Source organism: Apiospora aurea (assembly GCF_038362705.1).
Source record: "Apiospora aurea strain CBS 24483 chromosome Unknown utg000004l_segment0_segment0, whole genome shotgun sequence".
Classification (NCBI taxonomy): domain Eukaryota; kingdom Fungi; phylum Ascomycota; class Sordariomycetes; order Amphisphaeriales; family Apiosporaceae; genus Apiospora; species Apiospora aurea.
Genome location: NW_027117391.1, coordinates 3,557,794 through 3,573,963, shown reverse-complemented (window position 1 = coordinate 3,573,963; position 16,170 = coordinate 3,557,794). Strand labels below are relative to the sequence as shown.

General features: G+C 49.6%; 5 protein-coding genes across 5 annotated transcripts; 3 read left to right on the top strand and 2 right to left on the bottom strand.

Moving 5' to 3' along the window:
- Window positions 1-723: 723 nt before the first annotated feature.
- PG986_005911 (uncharacterized protein) lies at window positions 724-2,523 on the top strand (the record flags this gene model as incomplete). The annotated part of the gene is made up of 1 exon (XM_066842133.1): window positions 724-2,523. One exon carries the CDS (start codon window positions 724-726, stop codon window positions 2,521-2,523), a length of 1,800 nt encoding a protein of 599 aa, XP_066701995.1.
- A 278-nt stretch (window positions 2,524-2,801) lies between these two features.
- On the bottom strand, window positions 2,802-3,730 carry PG986_005910 (Bifunctional dehydrogenase and ferrochelatase; the record flags this gene model as incomplete). Its single annotated transcript, XM_066842132.1, has 2 exons — window positions 2,802-3,521; window positions 3,626-3,730. 2 exons carry the CDS (start codon window positions 3,728-3,730, stop codon window positions 2,802-2,804), a joined length of 825 nt encoding a protein of 274 aa, XP_066701994.1.
- Window positions 3,731-4,712: 982 nt separating this feature from the next.
- Window positions 4,713-6,815, top strand: PG986_005909 (FYVE zinc finger; the record flags this gene model as incomplete). The annotated part of the gene is made up of 2 exons (XM_066842131.1): window positions 4,713-5,021; window positions 5,142-6,815. The coding sequence occupies 2 exons, from the start codon at window positions 4,713-4,715 to the stop codon at window positions 6,813-6,815; spliced, it is 1,983 nt and encodes a 660-aa protein (XP_066701993.1).
- Window positions 6,816-8,233: 1,418 nt separating this feature from the next.
- Window positions 8,234-9,823, top strand: PG986_005908 (uncharacterized protein; the record flags this gene model as incomplete). The annotated part of the gene is made up of 3 exons (XM_066842130.1): window positions 8,234-8,597; window positions 8,699-9,122; window positions 9,190-9,823. The coding sequence occupies 3 exons, from the start codon at window positions 8,234-8,236 to the stop codon at window positions 9,821-9,823; spliced, it is 1,422 nt and encodes a 473-aa protein (XP_066701992.1).
- Window positions 9,824-9,930: 107 nt separating this feature from the next.
- On the bottom strand, window positions 9,931-11,645 carry PG986_005907 (uncharacterized protein; the record flags this gene model as incomplete). The annotated part of the gene is made up of 3 exons (XM_066842129.1): window positions 9,931-10,501; window positions 10,566-11,392; window positions 11,472-11,645. 3 exons carry the CDS (start codon window positions 11,643-11,645, stop codon window positions 9,931-9,933), a joined length of 1,572 nt encoding a protein of 523 aa, XP_066701991.1.
- Between the last annotated feature and the right edge of the window lie 4,525 nt (window positions 11,646-16,170).

Genomic DNA, 16,170 nt, shown 5'->3' with positions numbered 1-16,170 from the left:
GCAAACTGTTTTGGCAAAGCACGTGGGAAACGCGACGGCCAGACTGCCGCCCAGAAACGTGCACGACAGGCGTGCTTGCTTCCTCGCCAGTGGACAAATAGAACAGGAAGTTCGTTTCGTTATCCGAGAAGACAAATCACATGGGAATGGTAGAGTAATCGCAATCAAACCCGCGACTGCTTCGAGTGTTGACCACGTCCACATTCTTCCCAATTTTCACTGTTCGATCTCCAACAGCCCGACTAGAGATCAGCCCATATATTGTTGCGTTGAACGTACAGTTGTATACATACTGGTGTCCAAGAAGCGGAACGTTATACCCCTATAAATCGAATACGATATTGCAGGTTGACCCCTGTTTGGGTAAGTAAGCAGCGAAGTTTGAACATGTGCTTGCGGCAAATACAAGCTCAACGGGGTCCTGCGAGTGGGGAGGCGCCAAGGTCATCCCGCGTAATACGTGGGTCAGAGACCGGTAGTATTCTCGGGGAAACCACGCTACTGCTGCGGGCAGCCGGCATGCATTACGACAGCAGACACTCGGGACGCCCTTTGACACTCTGTCCTACCCCCCTCAACACCAACTCAACTGTCACAGCATAACCAAATTGCAGTATCGTGAGGGAAGTATTACACCCAGGATACAAATCTATAGCCGAACCTCTTCTGGCTCGGAGAACACCAAGATATATTACTCGGCAGGGAGATCCGTCATAACGCACCATGTCTACACCAGGCCAGCATGTTTCCTCATTCTCAACACCCAAGTGGTGGAAAGAGGCTGTGGTCTACCAGATCTACCCGTCGTCCTTCCAGTCCCACCCAGGAGCCACATCGGGATGGGGAAGTATCAAGGGTATCATATCCAGGCTCGACTACCTCAAGTCCTTGGGCGTCAATGTTGTGTGGTCATCCCCAATCTTCAAGTCACCCCAGGCCGACATGGGTTATGACATTGCCGATTACAAGGACATTGACCACCGATATGGAACCCTGGACGATGTGGACACTCTGATTGCCGAGCTCAAGAAGCGCGACATGAAGCTCATGATGGACTTGGTCGTGAACCACACCAGCAACGAACATGCTTGGTTCCTGGAGAGCCGCAGCAGCAAAGACAACCCAAAGCGGGACTGGTACATCTGGCGAAAGCCCAAGAGCGTCAGCGCCGATGGTAAACCTGAGCCGCCCAACAACTGGGCCATGATCCTGGGCGAGGGTAACTCGGCCTGGACTTACGACGAGAAGACGGGCGAATACTATCTCAGCCTCTTCACCTCGGAGCAGCCCGATCTTAACTGGGAGAACCCAGAAGTTCGCGCCGCCGTATGGGATGTCATGCACTTTTGGATGAAGCGAGGCGCCGCAGGCTTCCGAATGGATGTCATCAACCTCATTTCCAAGGTGCCAGGCTACCCCGACGCCGACATCGTCCTCAGCGCTGGACACAAGTACCAGCCGGCCTTCAAGCACTTCGTCAACGGGCCCAAGCTCCACGACTACCTCCAGGAGATGCACCGCGAAGTCCTGAGCAAGTACGACACCATCACCGTGGGCGAGATGCCCGGTGTCAGCGAGCCCAAGGAGATTTTACGTACCGTCGGCGCCAACGCCGGGGAGTTGCGCATGATCTTCATCTTCGACCTCGTCGACATCGACAAGCCGCACGTGCGCATGTCGCTGAAGCCATGGGACGTCAAGGACATGAAGGCCATCGTGACCAAGTGGCAGCGGGTCATGAGCGAGCAGGACGGCTGGAACTCCGTCTTCATCGAAAATCACGATAACCCACGGTCCATCACACGCTACGCCGACGACAGCGACCGGTACCGTCACATCTCGGCGCGGCTACTCGCGCTGATGCAGACCACTCTGAGCGGCACGCTGTTCGTGTACCAGGGCGAGGAGATCGGCATGCGCAACATCGACCCCGAACGCTGGGACGTCGCTGAGTACAAGGACTGCGAGACCATCAACTACTGGAACAAGTGCCAGGAGATCTACGCGGGCGACGCGGAGATGCTGCGCCATTGCCGCACCGTCGTGGACATGAAGGCGCGCGACCATGCGCGGACGCCGATGCACTGGAATGCGCAGGAGAACGCCGGGTTCTGCGACGCCGGCGTCAAGCCATGGATGCGCGTCATGGACGACTACGAAGCCGTCAACGCCGAGGCGCAAATGAGTGCTAGCGACCCAGAGAACCTGTCTCCGTGGCAGTTCTGGCAGCAGGCCCTCCAGGACCGCCAGGAGCACGCCGACGCCTTTGTGTACGGCGGATTCCAGGAGCTGAGCCCGGAGCACCCCAACGTGTACGCGTACATCAAGATAGGTACCAAGACGGGGGAGAAGTGGCTCGTCGTCCTCAACTTCTCGGGCCGCGAGGTCGAGTGGCACATGCCGGCAGACCACAAGATCGACTTTTGGGCGCGCAGCAACTACACCAAGAACCAGATCAACAAGCCCAAGGAGGACTTGGTTCCTCTGCGTCCGTGGGAGGGTGTCTTGGGCAAATTGGCCTAATTGCGAACTAGATATTGTCGTAGAATATGTCACGTGGTATCCGACCAACGAATAATAGAGGCTATATGTAGATTGGAAATAGACACCTCTAGATCACATCAGCATTCTGGCCCCGAGTCTTCAGCTGCGGGGCTACGGTGATACCACCCCACTGCAATCTGCTGGTAAATGAGAATGTGAGGACTTTTGTACTGAACGACTCCTGACGCCTATACCGCCTAGGTCCAAGGGAAATCAAATGTGGCCCCATTGTCCAATTCCGGAAAACCATTGTTATATCAGATGCCGAGGCTAAATCCGAAGGACCCGTCGAAAACGTCAATGTCCTCAGGCGACATAGTGCCGCCCCTCATGGCCTTTAGGACGTCTATGTCCGGGACCTTATTGGGCTTGTAGTATCTAAGCAGGTTGTCCATGTCCTCGTCGCTCAGGTCGCACATCTCGTCCCAGCTGTAGCGGTCGCTAACGCGGATCATCCAGCGCATGCGCTTGGGGCCCTCTTCGATCTCGGGCGAGAGCTCGCGCAGCTTGGCGCGGAGCAGGCCGATGCGCTCGATGGCGTCGCCGACGCCGACGGGAAGGGTCTGGCCGATGAACTTGCGAATGCTGGCGGCGAGCCGGGGCCCCTTGCCGTTGGTCGAGACCATGATCTGCAGGGGGCCGTCGCGGTGCACGCTGCCGAAGTAGAAGTCGCACTCGGGCGGCACGTCGGCGATGTTGGCGGGGATACGCGCGGCCTGGCACAGCTTCCAGATCTGGGTCGAGGCGGCCGGGTCGTCGACGGCGGTGAGCACCATGGCGGGCGGGCCGAGCGGCGAGTCCGGGGTCGAGGGCGACGGCAGGCGCTCGAGGTCGGACGGCTCGAACTTGCGGTCGATGTGGGTTACCTGGTTGTGCGCGATGCGGTGGCGCACCTCCGGGTTCAGGCCCTCGGCTGGGCAAATCACGGTCACGATGGCGTCGGCATTGAGCAGGTTGAGGATGCGGCCGGCGGCCACCTACGGATGACGACGGTCTCTGGTCAGTATAGAAAAGGAATACACATGGCTGCTAGCAAGAGCCAGCGCAGATATAGTGGAGGGGGAGTATAATCAAGACTCACCTCACCGCCGCCAACGACGAGAACAGGCTTGTTCTTGATCTGCCATGCGAGAATTAAGCTGCCGCCGCCTTGTACCTCAGGAAACTTCTCCTTGGACTCGGTCATGGCTGCTGCTATCAAAAAGAAGCACCGATATCGGCTGTCCTTTTGGCAATGGGAGGGATCTCTGGGTCAAGAGATAGACGCGTCGAGATGAGGAGGCGGGTGTGACAGCAACTCGCGGGGGGAAAATATGGATTTCAAGCCATGACAACTGGTGATGCCGCCAAACGCAGATGCTATGACGGCACCATAGGGCAGCTTCCAAAAAAGTTCGGAGGCACTCTGGCACGCGAGGATCCCTGTCGAAAGCAGAATGCGTGTGGCAGCAGGAAAGGACCCCGCATCGCAACGTGCCTACTCAGTGCCGCGAGGATGTACGGTCGGAAAGTGATTTATCAACAGGGAAATGTCGATAAATACGGGCCGTGGATCAACAGGTATGTAAACCGCCTAACCTAGTCTCCAGTGATGCATCTTATCTTGCATGCAGCCAGCCAGCCAGCCAGCCAGCCAGCCAGCCGTCTATTGCATATCCATACATTATCAAATTGATCAATTGGGAGTGCCTGTCCGCGAATGCATTTGACCAGTTCGGGACCGTGTCTCAGTTTCAGTTCACATGTGCTCCCGTACAATGCAGTTAGCCTCTCTCTGTCCTCAGGCGCTAGGATACTTAATTTCGATAGGGCAGTGTTACTTCCGCCTAACCAGGTAGCTTGGGGGGGGACCGAGGGGACTTGTTGGCGAGAGCCCCGCCAGCTGTGCCCCCAGCTACTGTATGGCTGTTGGTCTGCAGGGGGCGCGGTCGGTCGCCCTATTGAACTCCGTACTCCGTCCGCCCAGTTTCCGATCTGCCTATCATGACAACCAACCGACCCAGATCATTGGCGTCTTCTAACCTTAACTGCGTCTATACCCCATCCTCTTGCTTCATCTGCCTTTTATCCATCATTGCCAGAGTGTGAGCTGCGTAGCAGCATCATGGCCCCCTTGGCGTCTTCCATGGGCAGGTTCAGATTCTAGGAGACCTTTCGAAACCGACGTCATGGCCAGCCGTAAGCTCGGCGGGGGTCGCGTCCTGGGCAGTGGGAAGGGACTGCACCCGCCGCCCACAGCCGCAGCGGCCTCGCCTTCTGTACAGCGAGCCACCAATTACTATGCACCTTCCGACAGCACCGCGTCCCTGGGCTCAATTGGCGACTCACTAGCATCGCCCGCCTCCGGGTCGCCAGGGTCCTCGAGTCCGCTGCCCGACTTCCCCCAAGACCTCACGTCCAGAGTCAGCCTGGCAGGGCCCAGCGCCGGCGCTTCTAATGGCAGCAAGCTGGTCTGTCCCATATGTGAAGAGGAGATGGTACGTGCGGCTGCTCCGTCATGAAGAAGACTACGGTACAGGCGTGTGTAAATGCTGAAAAAGACGTTTTAGTTGACGCTCCTCCAACTGAACCGCCATATTGACGACAACCATCAAGAGCTGCCTGATTTCCAACAAGACGAGGTGAAAACGTGGTTCGACAAACAAGTCGACAAAGCCAAGCGGTTCCAGCCGCTATCCATCATCAACCAGAAGTTGCGAGGCCTTGAGGTTTTCGAATCGAACGAAAGCGTGCCTCCTCCCGTATATGCTGCGCCCTCCGGCCCCAAGGCCCCTGCTGTTTTGCCGGAGACCCCCTTCGACCCGGACGATATTATTACAAAGTCGCATTGGCAACGACCGACCATGAACGACCCTTGTACGGAGCCGTCGTGCGACAAGCGCCTGGGTGCAGTGAATGGCAGCATAAATTGTAGGAACTGTGGCAGGTTGTTTTGCGAGGACCATACCATGTACCAGATGAAGCTATCGAGATCGGCGACGCATGAACCGATCCGGGGCTACTGGTATAGGGTTTGCGAAACCTGCTATAAATCGAGAGAAGGGTACAATGATCACAGCGGGCTCACCAGAGACCATACGGAAGCGTTTGCGGCGATCCGGAAAAAAAGAGTAGAGAGGCAAACATTGGAGATCTCCAGGTTAGAGAAAAGGTTGACCAAGCTCACGCAACTGCTAGCCAATCCGCCCGCGGATATCACAGCAGCAAGTAACAGTGGCAGCAGTCTACTATCGCCAGTAGCGTCATTATCCGGGCAGAAAACCCAGAGGAAGGCCATCGAGCAATCCGTGGTCACGTGGGAGGATGATGCCAAAGTAACCAAGTGCCCCTTTTGCCAGCAAGAGTTCGGATCTTGGACTTTCAGGAGACACCACTGCCGGATATGTGGACGGGTGGTCTGCGCGGACCCGCAGACGGCTTGTTCCTCGGACGTGGGATTGAATGTTGCAAACCCGTCGGTGCTCGCTTCCGAGAAACCAGACGAAGCCTCAATCAGCTTAGATGTACGAATGTGTCGCGAATGCAAGTTCACAATCTTCGCAAAGCGCGATTTTGTCGAGAGCATTGTGCACAAACCACCAGATCAGCGCGCCTACGAAACCTTACGCCAGTTCGAGCGGGGCATTCAACTACTGATGCCGAGCTTCCAGAGGGCTTTGGTGCCTCTACAGGACGGGCAGGGGGCACCTAGTCATGCTCAGATCAAGGAGGCATCCAAACTGCGCAAGAGGCTGATAGACAGCTTCACAAAGTACGACATGGCCGCTAAACGGATTCGCGATCTAAAAACCGAGTCCTCTACACAGCAGCGCTTGCAGAAAGCCATTTACCAGGGCGCCAGCTCGTTTTTGCATATGCACATGCTTCCTCTGAAGAACTTACCTCGTATGCTGAAGCAGTCGTCATCCTCCTCCGGGTCTCGAAAGTTCCTTCAGCCGAACGGGCATACCGCCAGTCCACTGCGCAACCATCACACAGACGGCTATCTCGAAACGGCGAGTCAGACAAGCGAGACGAGCACCATCATCTCGACGCTTGAGACCGAGGAGAAAGATCTTCGGGAGCGTCTAATCGTACTAGAGGAGCAGAAATACATGGTGCAAAAGATGATCGCGTCATCGCAAGGGGCGCGACGGTTCGAGGAAGTCAGCGCCCTCACTAGGAATGTGGACGAGCTCGAGCAGGAGATCGAAGTGATCAAATCGAAAGTCAGCGGTGTGGAAGAGAGATGGCAAGGGCTGTATACCAATGGTAGCCCTGGGACGGGATAGTCTAGATGCTTCGAACTATAGCATGGCGGTAGGAATGAAGCCTACCAAGCGCCGCGGATACCTGGATGACCCTGTGGACTGGCAGGACGGGAAGCCAGCCAGCAAGGCGCTTTCTTCGAGTCGATCATTTCATGCATTGCCTGGCGTTGGCTTTACCTCGCGAATGGGGCTGTTCTATTTATTCTCTTGCTTGTTATGGAGTCCAGGAAGTGACGTATGCTCTTTATGTACATAATTTCTAGCCAGCCTTGAAGTCCGGCTACACGGTTCATTTCCGCATTTTACGCCCGGTATAGCGAGTGATGGATTCCTCGTTGGCCTGCTGAGTGCTCACCTCACGACAACTGCCGTCAAACCAGAGGGGAGCAGGCTAGACAAAGAAATGGTTCCTTTACTTGGTGGGCTGCCAACATGACTCGTGGTGCTCCCCGAGATGGGCTCGGGGTTTGCTGGCCGTGTTCTTAGTAACCTTCCGCCCAAGCTGCATTTGCTTTGACTCGAAACAGCCAAATCCCGATGTATCCGGACCCCTGGCTGCGCGTCCATAGAGCCTGCGAAACAGGTCTCACGGCCACGGGAAGAACCGCTTGCTGCGGACCCCGACTGTGGCACCCGAGACTCCGATCCGGGGAGCAGCAATTGGCATGGAGTCGTTTCTGCCCTCCAACCCCGATTTATCTTTGGCTTACATATCAGCATGGGCGGTGCTGGGCGGTGCATTATGTTTGGCGTCGTGGAGTGGCATTTGTCACAGTGATGTAAAGGATCGGCAGTGTCCTGTTCAGTGTGCCTAATATTGAAGTACGCAGGTACTTTAGCTAAGTCAATATGAGGCCCACGTGTGGTCCATGGAAGTAGGTATGCAGACGCACTTGACCGAGAAAAGCAGGCCATAACACCAGCAAACCACGGATCGCGACGACAGACTCGACGGGGCGGGATCGAGTCAGGTTGGCTAAACACAGTTCAGCCTGCGTCAAGATGCAAGTGCCGGCATTCCCTGCTGACTTTGATTTGTCTCGTCTGGGGTAGTATTGGGGACAATTAACCATAACTGCACTGCAATCTGGGCTGCAAAGACCCTGGAATTCCACGAACTCGTCATGGCGCTGCTGCGATTCCCCACGGCCACTCTTCTTGGCCCTACGGTATGCTTAATGGGCGTCTCACTAGGGTCAAGCAGGCATAGCGCGGGCCCAGGCTGAAACCTTCTAGTTCGCTCCAAGTGCAACAACACTTGCAATGTTGCATGACAGGAGAACCGACAGAGCGTCTTTTGGGTTCAATCAATCCAATTTCCATTTCAGCTGCTGTCCCCATCCCGCTGAAACCCCCCATATTTACCAAGCCAATCTGTTCGCATACATACTTCTTAGCATGAGGCTGCGGACAATATCCTCCAGATTGAGCATCCAAACATGACAACAACCGCCATGGTACCTGTGATCCAGCAGCAGGTCTCTCCTCCACCTTCGGAATTCGCCAGCCGCCCCTGCTGGACCTGCCGCCAGCGGCGCGTCGTATGCGATACGCGCCTGCCGCACTGCGTCAAATGCACAAAGTCGGGCCGTGAGTGCCTGGGCTATGGCGAGAAGAAGCCGGTGATATGGGTGACGGGCATGGCCAGCAGAGGCAAGATGGCCGGGCGCACCACTTTCGCGACCAGTGCTTCTGCCCCCGCCGCTTCCGCCGGCCCGGTCAACTTGAACGGTGCCATGATGGTAAAGCGGCCGTTGTCAGAACCATCACGAAATGAGCCGGATTTGAGACATCTTGAGTACTGTGAGTTCTCTCCCAATAGCGAGAAGCGTCTCCTTTTCTACTTTGCGCATGCTGCTCGCTCCGTGGGGTGCGAACGAGGCTAAACCGTGTCTTCCATCAAGTCTTGCACCGGTGTTGCAGTGAATGCGTAATCTACGACAGCGAAAACCCTTTCAAGCGCTTCGTCACCCTGATTCCGCAAAACGAGGCTCTGCGTCATGTCATCATCGCCCTTTCGGCCAGCCACCGCCGCAATTCAAACGGTGCTATCACGCTTTCCTCGAAAAAGCATGAAATCATGATGGATGGCCTTGTCCATGAGCAAAAAGCCATCAAGGGGCTTCGCGAGGCCATCGCCAAGAACGACAAGCATGAAGCTATCGTGGCTCTCGTCCTCCTGTTCATCTGGAACGATGCTCTGCAGCAGGAGGGAAGGCAATCTTGGCGGTATCATCTCCATGCTATGCGCGCTCTGATCAACTCGAGGCGAAACACTCCCGGGTGGAACTCCTTCTTCGGCAGCTATTTCGAGGAGACATATGCAATGTGAGTATATACCCACAGTTGAGTACTTACTTGCTGCTTCGTCAATTGCTAACTTCACCTGACCCAGCCTCTCGATATTTGGCGCCACACTAAGCAAGCAGTACAAGTCGGATGTCTGTGACGTGTTCGGTGAATCGGAACTTCCAGCAGTGCTCCAGAGAGCCGAGGCTTCAAGCTGGACGGGATGCCCTGCCGAGCTTTTGCAAGTTCTCTGTGATGTCAATCGAGGTGTCGAGACCGAGAGTCTTGTTCTCATCGACCGGTTCTCCTGCTCTCAATGGGCGGCGAAGCACCACGAGACCTCATCAGTCATCATGAGAACACATCTTGCCGAGGCTTACCGAGGCGCCATCTCCGTCTACGCGTTGCGCGTGCTTGGCCGAGACGTGGTGCGCGAGAATGTGTCGTTTGTCGTTGGCCGAGGCATTTCGCACTTGCGGCAGATACCGGCCGAGGACACTCACTTCAAAGGCATCCTTTGGCCTGCTTTCATCCTCGGGGCAGAATCGACGGACCTCGTGCATCGTGCAGTTATCCTAGAAATCTTCCAAAATCTTTCCGGGCTCCTTCAGACTTGGGCTGTAAACCAAGCCACCATCATCCTGCAAGAGTTATGGTCCAATGCAGACGATCCTTCCATAAATCCCCAATCATGGCTGCAGCATGTACGCGACAAAGGCCTGGAACTGTTCCTCGTCTGATGAGCAAAAAATATAATAAAAAAACTCAAACCGATCGATTAAAGATTAGGACTGCACATTCCTCTCGTTAAGTTTTCGATTCGCTGAAGCCGCCCTTATCACGACAGCTACGACTGCTTGTCCTCGTCGTTACCTCCTTGCTCCTGCGCCGCACTTTCCTCTAGCGTCAGGTCGCTTTCAGCCTTTCCTATCTTTATGAACACCAACACGATCAAGGCCGCGACTCCGCCTAGTCCGACGCCAAGGAACAGAGAAGTCTTGAAGCTCTCTCGGAGCCCGAACTCCGCCCGACTGGCCGTGGCCAGATCAGCCCAGCCAAGGAAGAAACTCATACCAACGAAGAGGAGGCCGTTGATGCATCCGCCAGCCAGACCCTGCTGTGTCTTGGCCACGTTGGTGGTTATAAAAATGTTACTCACGTTGTACATGATATCGATGCCAATGGTGGCGCTGATCATGGCGGGAAAGATCCAGGCCCAGTAGTTAGGGTCCTCAGGTGCCAGCGCCAGCAACAGGTTGCATACGATGAAACCGGAACATGACAAAGCAAGGAGGGCTGTGCCTGGAAGCAAGTGCAGGGTAAATCCTCCAAGCAAAGCAATGGTCAAACCGCCACCAGCTAGCGGGGCAAACCACAGCGCAGTCAAGAGCGGGTCGATATGGAGGACCTTCTCAATACTATGCAATTGTTAGTTTTCGAAGTACGAGGAAAAGGCAGGATGCCGACTGGGGAGGAACTCACTAGAAGCTGGCATAGAAGAGATAGATGCCGAATGACCCATATGCTAAGAAAAGAGCTACAAAGAGGGGGCCGATGTCCTTGGTCGAAAAGATGGAGAGCGGAAGGATCGGGTCCTTGGCAACGCGCGCTTCGACATAGATGAAGGCACCAAGGAGCGCCAGCCCCAAGATGAACGGCACGATGATCCCCGGAGACTGCCAGCCCGATTTGGAGCTTTCGGTTACGGCATATACGGTGAGGATGAGCGCGCTGACGCTGGTAGCGCACCCCCACCAGTCCATGGTGAGGTGCTCCCTCTCCGGCGGGGCCTCGTCCACCGGAACGCAGAACCAAGAGATGACGGACAGAACCGCCATGGCGATGGAGGCGATCCAGGAGAACCAGCCCCAGTACAGGAAGCGGGCGCTGACACCGGCGAGCAGGATGCCGATGAAGAAGCCGAAGGGGGCGCACCCGCCGTAGAGACTGAAGACAGTGTTTTTGCGCGGGCCCGGGCGGTACATTTTGCCCATCAGGTTGATGCCGGCCGGCAGGAAGGCGGAGGCGCCCAGCCCCTGCAGGGCCCGGATCACGACGAGCATGACGTAGTTGGCGCTGAAGCCTCCCACGAGCGCCCAGAAGAACAGCCAGACTAGGCCGCCCAGGTAGACGACGCGGCCGCCGTACAGGTCGGCCAAGCGGCCCACAGGCAGCAGGAAGGCACCAGCGACCAGGCTGAAGACATTGGACGGCCAGGTCCAGGCGGCGGCCGAGGGTGCCGTGGATGAGAAGCGTTCTTGGTTCTGGAGGGTGGGCAGGAGTACGTTGAAGCCGCCGATGAGGAACTCCTGTATACTGGCATCAATATAGGAATGGCATGAAGGTACACGGCCGATATCAGGAAAAAGGAAAGAAGAAAAAGCTTACGGCAATGAGGTTGGAGCCGAAGATGGAAACGAGGAAGCCGATCTCCTGCAGCCCGCTCTTGAAGCACGCGGGGCGTTGCCGTCCGAGCTTCTCGAGATCATCAGACGGCTCTATGCTGCTTGTCTCGGCCGTCGGGACGGAACGTTCGACATCATTTTCCTGGGCGGCGGCCATGGCTTGCAGTGCTGTCGTTGTTCAAACGAAAGCAGGAGACGTAATAGGGAAAGGGATAATCGGTAAAGCAAGGGAAACCGGGCAGCAAACGGCGCGCAAGCAAGCTATGTGTTGCGTGTGCGTATGCGTTTTCTATTTTGGTTGCGAGTCGTTTGGTATGTGCTGGACTCGACTGCTCTTTATAGGTATTTGTCAAATGGTCCCAATAGTCGGGACAAGTCAAAAAGGCCAAGCGTATTGCGTTGCTTTATGGGGTCGAGTCTAGATGGGGCCCCATAGATATATCAGGTTCGTCGTATCACCTCATACTTCCAGCATGCACTCTATTTGCCTAACTGAGAAGGTAGCGAACTAGACCCTCCCTACCGGGTTGTTTCCTGCTTGGCTATGTGTCAACGTCCACCTGAGCCTGCGCGGCCGAGAGAGGCAAAGAGGACAGCCAGACCGGCTGCGGCACTGCAGGACTGCGGCACTACTGCACAAACGGTGACGGATACGCTTTTGTTTTCTTCCTTACTAGCGAGTGTTTTCTGGCCCCCTGCCGGCGGCCAGCCAAGGCAAAGGGGATCTTGAAGAAAGCCCCGATGGGGGAGTTGGAACGGGGCATGTCGAAACGAAGTTTGGAGCATGGTGACGGCTGTCGTCGTGGGCGATCCCCAGGGTGCTACCGAAATAGGAAGCCAAGCTGCAAACCCAGTGCAGCGCCGTGGGGCTGGGCCTGGACAGCGCTGGCACTTGCTGGGCGATTCCTAGGGTGCTACCGAAATAGGAAGCCAAGCTGCAAACCTAATGCAGCGCGGTAGGGCTGGGCTTAAACAGCGCTGGCACTTGCTGAGCGATTTTAAAGGGGCTCTTATAAATCGAGTTTAGCGCCGGTGGGATATGAGATTTAATTAGGGTTATATAATTTTTAGTTTTTATTAATAAAGTTTTAATTTTTAAAATTTTATAAAAACCGCTTTAAACTAAGTTTTTTTTAAATTTTTTAATAATATAAAAAACTCTTTTTATATATTATTAAAAATCTTTAATTTTTTATTAAATATATATTAAATTTTAAAGTAATAAGAAATATAGTATTTAATAATATTTCAATAGTTAAACTTTTTAACTTATATATATTTCTTTATTATTAGAATTTATATTAATATAATAATAAAACGATTAATTTAAATCTTTTAATTTTAATATATATTATTTAATTAATAATAATTAATAAATTTTTAATTTAATAAATAAGTTAAAAAATATTAAATTAAATTAATTAAATAAAAGAAACTTTTTTAATCAAGAAATTATTTATAATAAATTAAAATATAATAACGTGGTTTACTACTACGCGACGTATATTATTTAGCGACGTACCTTTTTTACTTCTCGACTTTTTTATATAAATTAATTTAATTATAACGCTTAAAATTAATTAAAACTACTCGTTATTTAATTTCTCGCTTAATTTTATATTTCTTTTATATATTCGTGTATTATAAATTATTTTATTATAAACACTATAACGTGGTTTACCACTACGCGACGTATATTACTTAGCGCCGCATTTTAATTTAATTTTAATATAATTAAACTTTAACGCGTAATACCTTTATAATTATAATACCTAATTAATCCCAAGAAGATCGGATAGTTTTAATAATTTAAGCGATACGAAACGGACCGAATTAAATAAGTTAAAGAGTAGTAATAAAAGCTTATAATATACTCGAATTAATTTTACGTTATCGAATTTATAGTCGAACTTTAAAACGCGAAATCCGACCGAAACGACGTAAAATAAATTTAATTAAAAAAGAGATACTTCGTAAATATATAATTAATTTAGATATTTAAGGGATGCTTCCCGATTTTGTTAATATAAAAAATATAATTAATCTTTTTACCGCGTCGCGCGGCGGCGACCGCGTCGGTAAGTATTAAGTTAAGCGCTTTATTAACCGTAACCCGGATTTAAAGATTAAAATAAATCGCCGGTACGATTATTAAAAGGCTTTTTACGAGGATTTTAAAGTTATTTTTACTTGGTTTACGCTAGTCGCGAATATAAAGGCGAAATACGGGATTATCGATAAAAATATTTAAAATTTCGACGAGACCGGCTTTATAATAAGTATAATCGGGTTAATACTCGTCGTAATACGCGCCGAGCGGCGTAAAAAAGCGAAATTAATTTAGCTTAATAATTAGGAATAGGTAACGGCGATTAAATATATTAATTCGTAAGGCTAGTATATTCCGCCGTTTTTAATCGTTTAAAGCTAATATTACCTCGTGAACTAATCCCGCGAAACCGATTTACTAGGCGACTAGGTAATTAAGCCGACTTTTAATAGTTAGATTAATAATAAGATAAGCTTAAATTAAATTAAACACTTCGATAAATATATTAAATTATAAACGAAAGGTCGCTACCGCCTCTTAATTTTCGACGGCCACGAAAACTATATTTCGGCCGAATTCGAAGTATACTACTAAAATAACGATATTATTACTGTGAAAGGTGCACGAATCTAGGTGGTAACAATGGGTAAGGGGTGGTGAAAGGATAAAGTTAACGCTTGTCCTTTTATATTTCTAGGGGGCCTAGGTCTCTATATATATAGGGCGGCGGAGTAGAGCCGGAACCGGTACGTAAGCGCCCCGTTCTTTCTGCTCCTGTCACAATTACTATTAATATGCCTCCCTATTTATCGCATTTGCTCTAACCTTTTAATATAACACTTTATTCGCTTTTAAAGCGTGCTTATTCGAAAAAAATCGAGCTATTTATTAAAGCTTTTATAAACTATATTACTAAGCTCGAGTTCTTTATTACCTTTAAAGCCGCGCATTTTACTGTTTTTACGAAAGCTAATATTAAATTTAAATTCAGCGTATTTAATTTAATACCTTATAACCTTAACGAGGTAATTAATAAGCTAAATATGCGTCTCCGGACGCTTATATTTAACCTATCCCGTCTAGGGACGGCTAATACTTACGATTTTTAAACGCCGTTTAATCCCTAATAAATAATTAAATACTCTATTTATATTAAAAAGAGGGTGTTTACTTATTAAGGAAACTTTTCGACGCCGATTTTAAATGCGGTAAACTAAATAGCGAAAAGTATAACCAAAATAACTTATAAAATAACCCTTATACGCGATAAGATATATATATTAAAAGAGGCTAATTTAACACTTTCTAAGCGCCGGAGAGCTAAAAAATCGCGAATCCAGCTTAAAAAAGCCCTTATTATTAAGGAATCTTAGTAACTATAAAACGAAAAGGTAAAAAAAAAGCGTTCAGCGCCCGATAAAAATAAAAATAGGGGTTCGTCGAAGCGGAGGGCGACCGGTAAAAGGCGTTATAATATTTACGGCGAAACAGGTTATAATGCGCGAATATATAAAAAAAATATAAAATTAAGCGAGGAATCGGATAACGAATAGTTTTAATTAATTTTAAGCGTTGTAATTAAATTAATTTATATAAAAAGGTTAAGAAGTGGAAAAGGTGCGTCGCTAAGTAATATACGTCGCGTAGTGGTAAACCACGTTATCCTCTTTTTAAATTTTATACTTATTAATTATATTCCGTATAAAAATAAACTACGCGCGATACGCGTCGAAATCTTCGTAAAAGACTCTTTAATAATCGATTTTTCGGTTAAAACGCGTTTAGAAATTTAGTTATTATCGTACGAAATTAAAGGCTTAATTAACGCTAACGCGTTCCGCGTTATATAAATTAAATAATTAATTCGCTATATCTTTAATACTATTTATCCGAGGCGAAAACGATTACGAATTTAAATCAATTATATATTATACGATTAATTACTTTTCGAAATTTATAAGTTTTTACGTTAACGACTACGTATTTCGTTATAAAATACTACCGCGACGCCGATAACGTAAAGTTATATAAGGAATATTATATATTCGCGCTACGGCTCGTACGCGTAACTTAAGGTTTTTTTAAAGCGTTTAAAGCGCTAATTATATATCGTTCTTTTTCTATTAATTTACTATTATAAATAGTAAAAATATAAGGCATAAAATATAAGTTATACGGAATTAAAAGAAAGTGTTTAATTAGACCGTAAATTACGTTATATAACGAATAAAAAAGTATATAGAGTATAATAATCGAGTTTTCTTTATAATAAAGTTCGAAAACTATCGAGTAGTAGCTTTTATAACCGTTAAAGATTAATAGGCGGTAAGCACCCTTTATATAAAATTTCGTGTATTTATCGAAGTATTAAATCCAGTCCTCGCCTTTTTTATTCGTAATCCAGTTATTTTTAATAACTGCGATTACCTAGTTTTTCGATAATAGGTTATTTTCGTACTAAAAAAGGTACGTTTTCCCGGTAAAAATAATATATAAAAGGATAACGTAATCGTATAATTTAACGCCCTATATTACTATAACCCATTCCCGGTTTTTTTACTATACTACCCTAAGCTTTCCGCGTTAATCGGAGGTAATTACGATTATTTCGAACGAGATTTAACTTATAAAA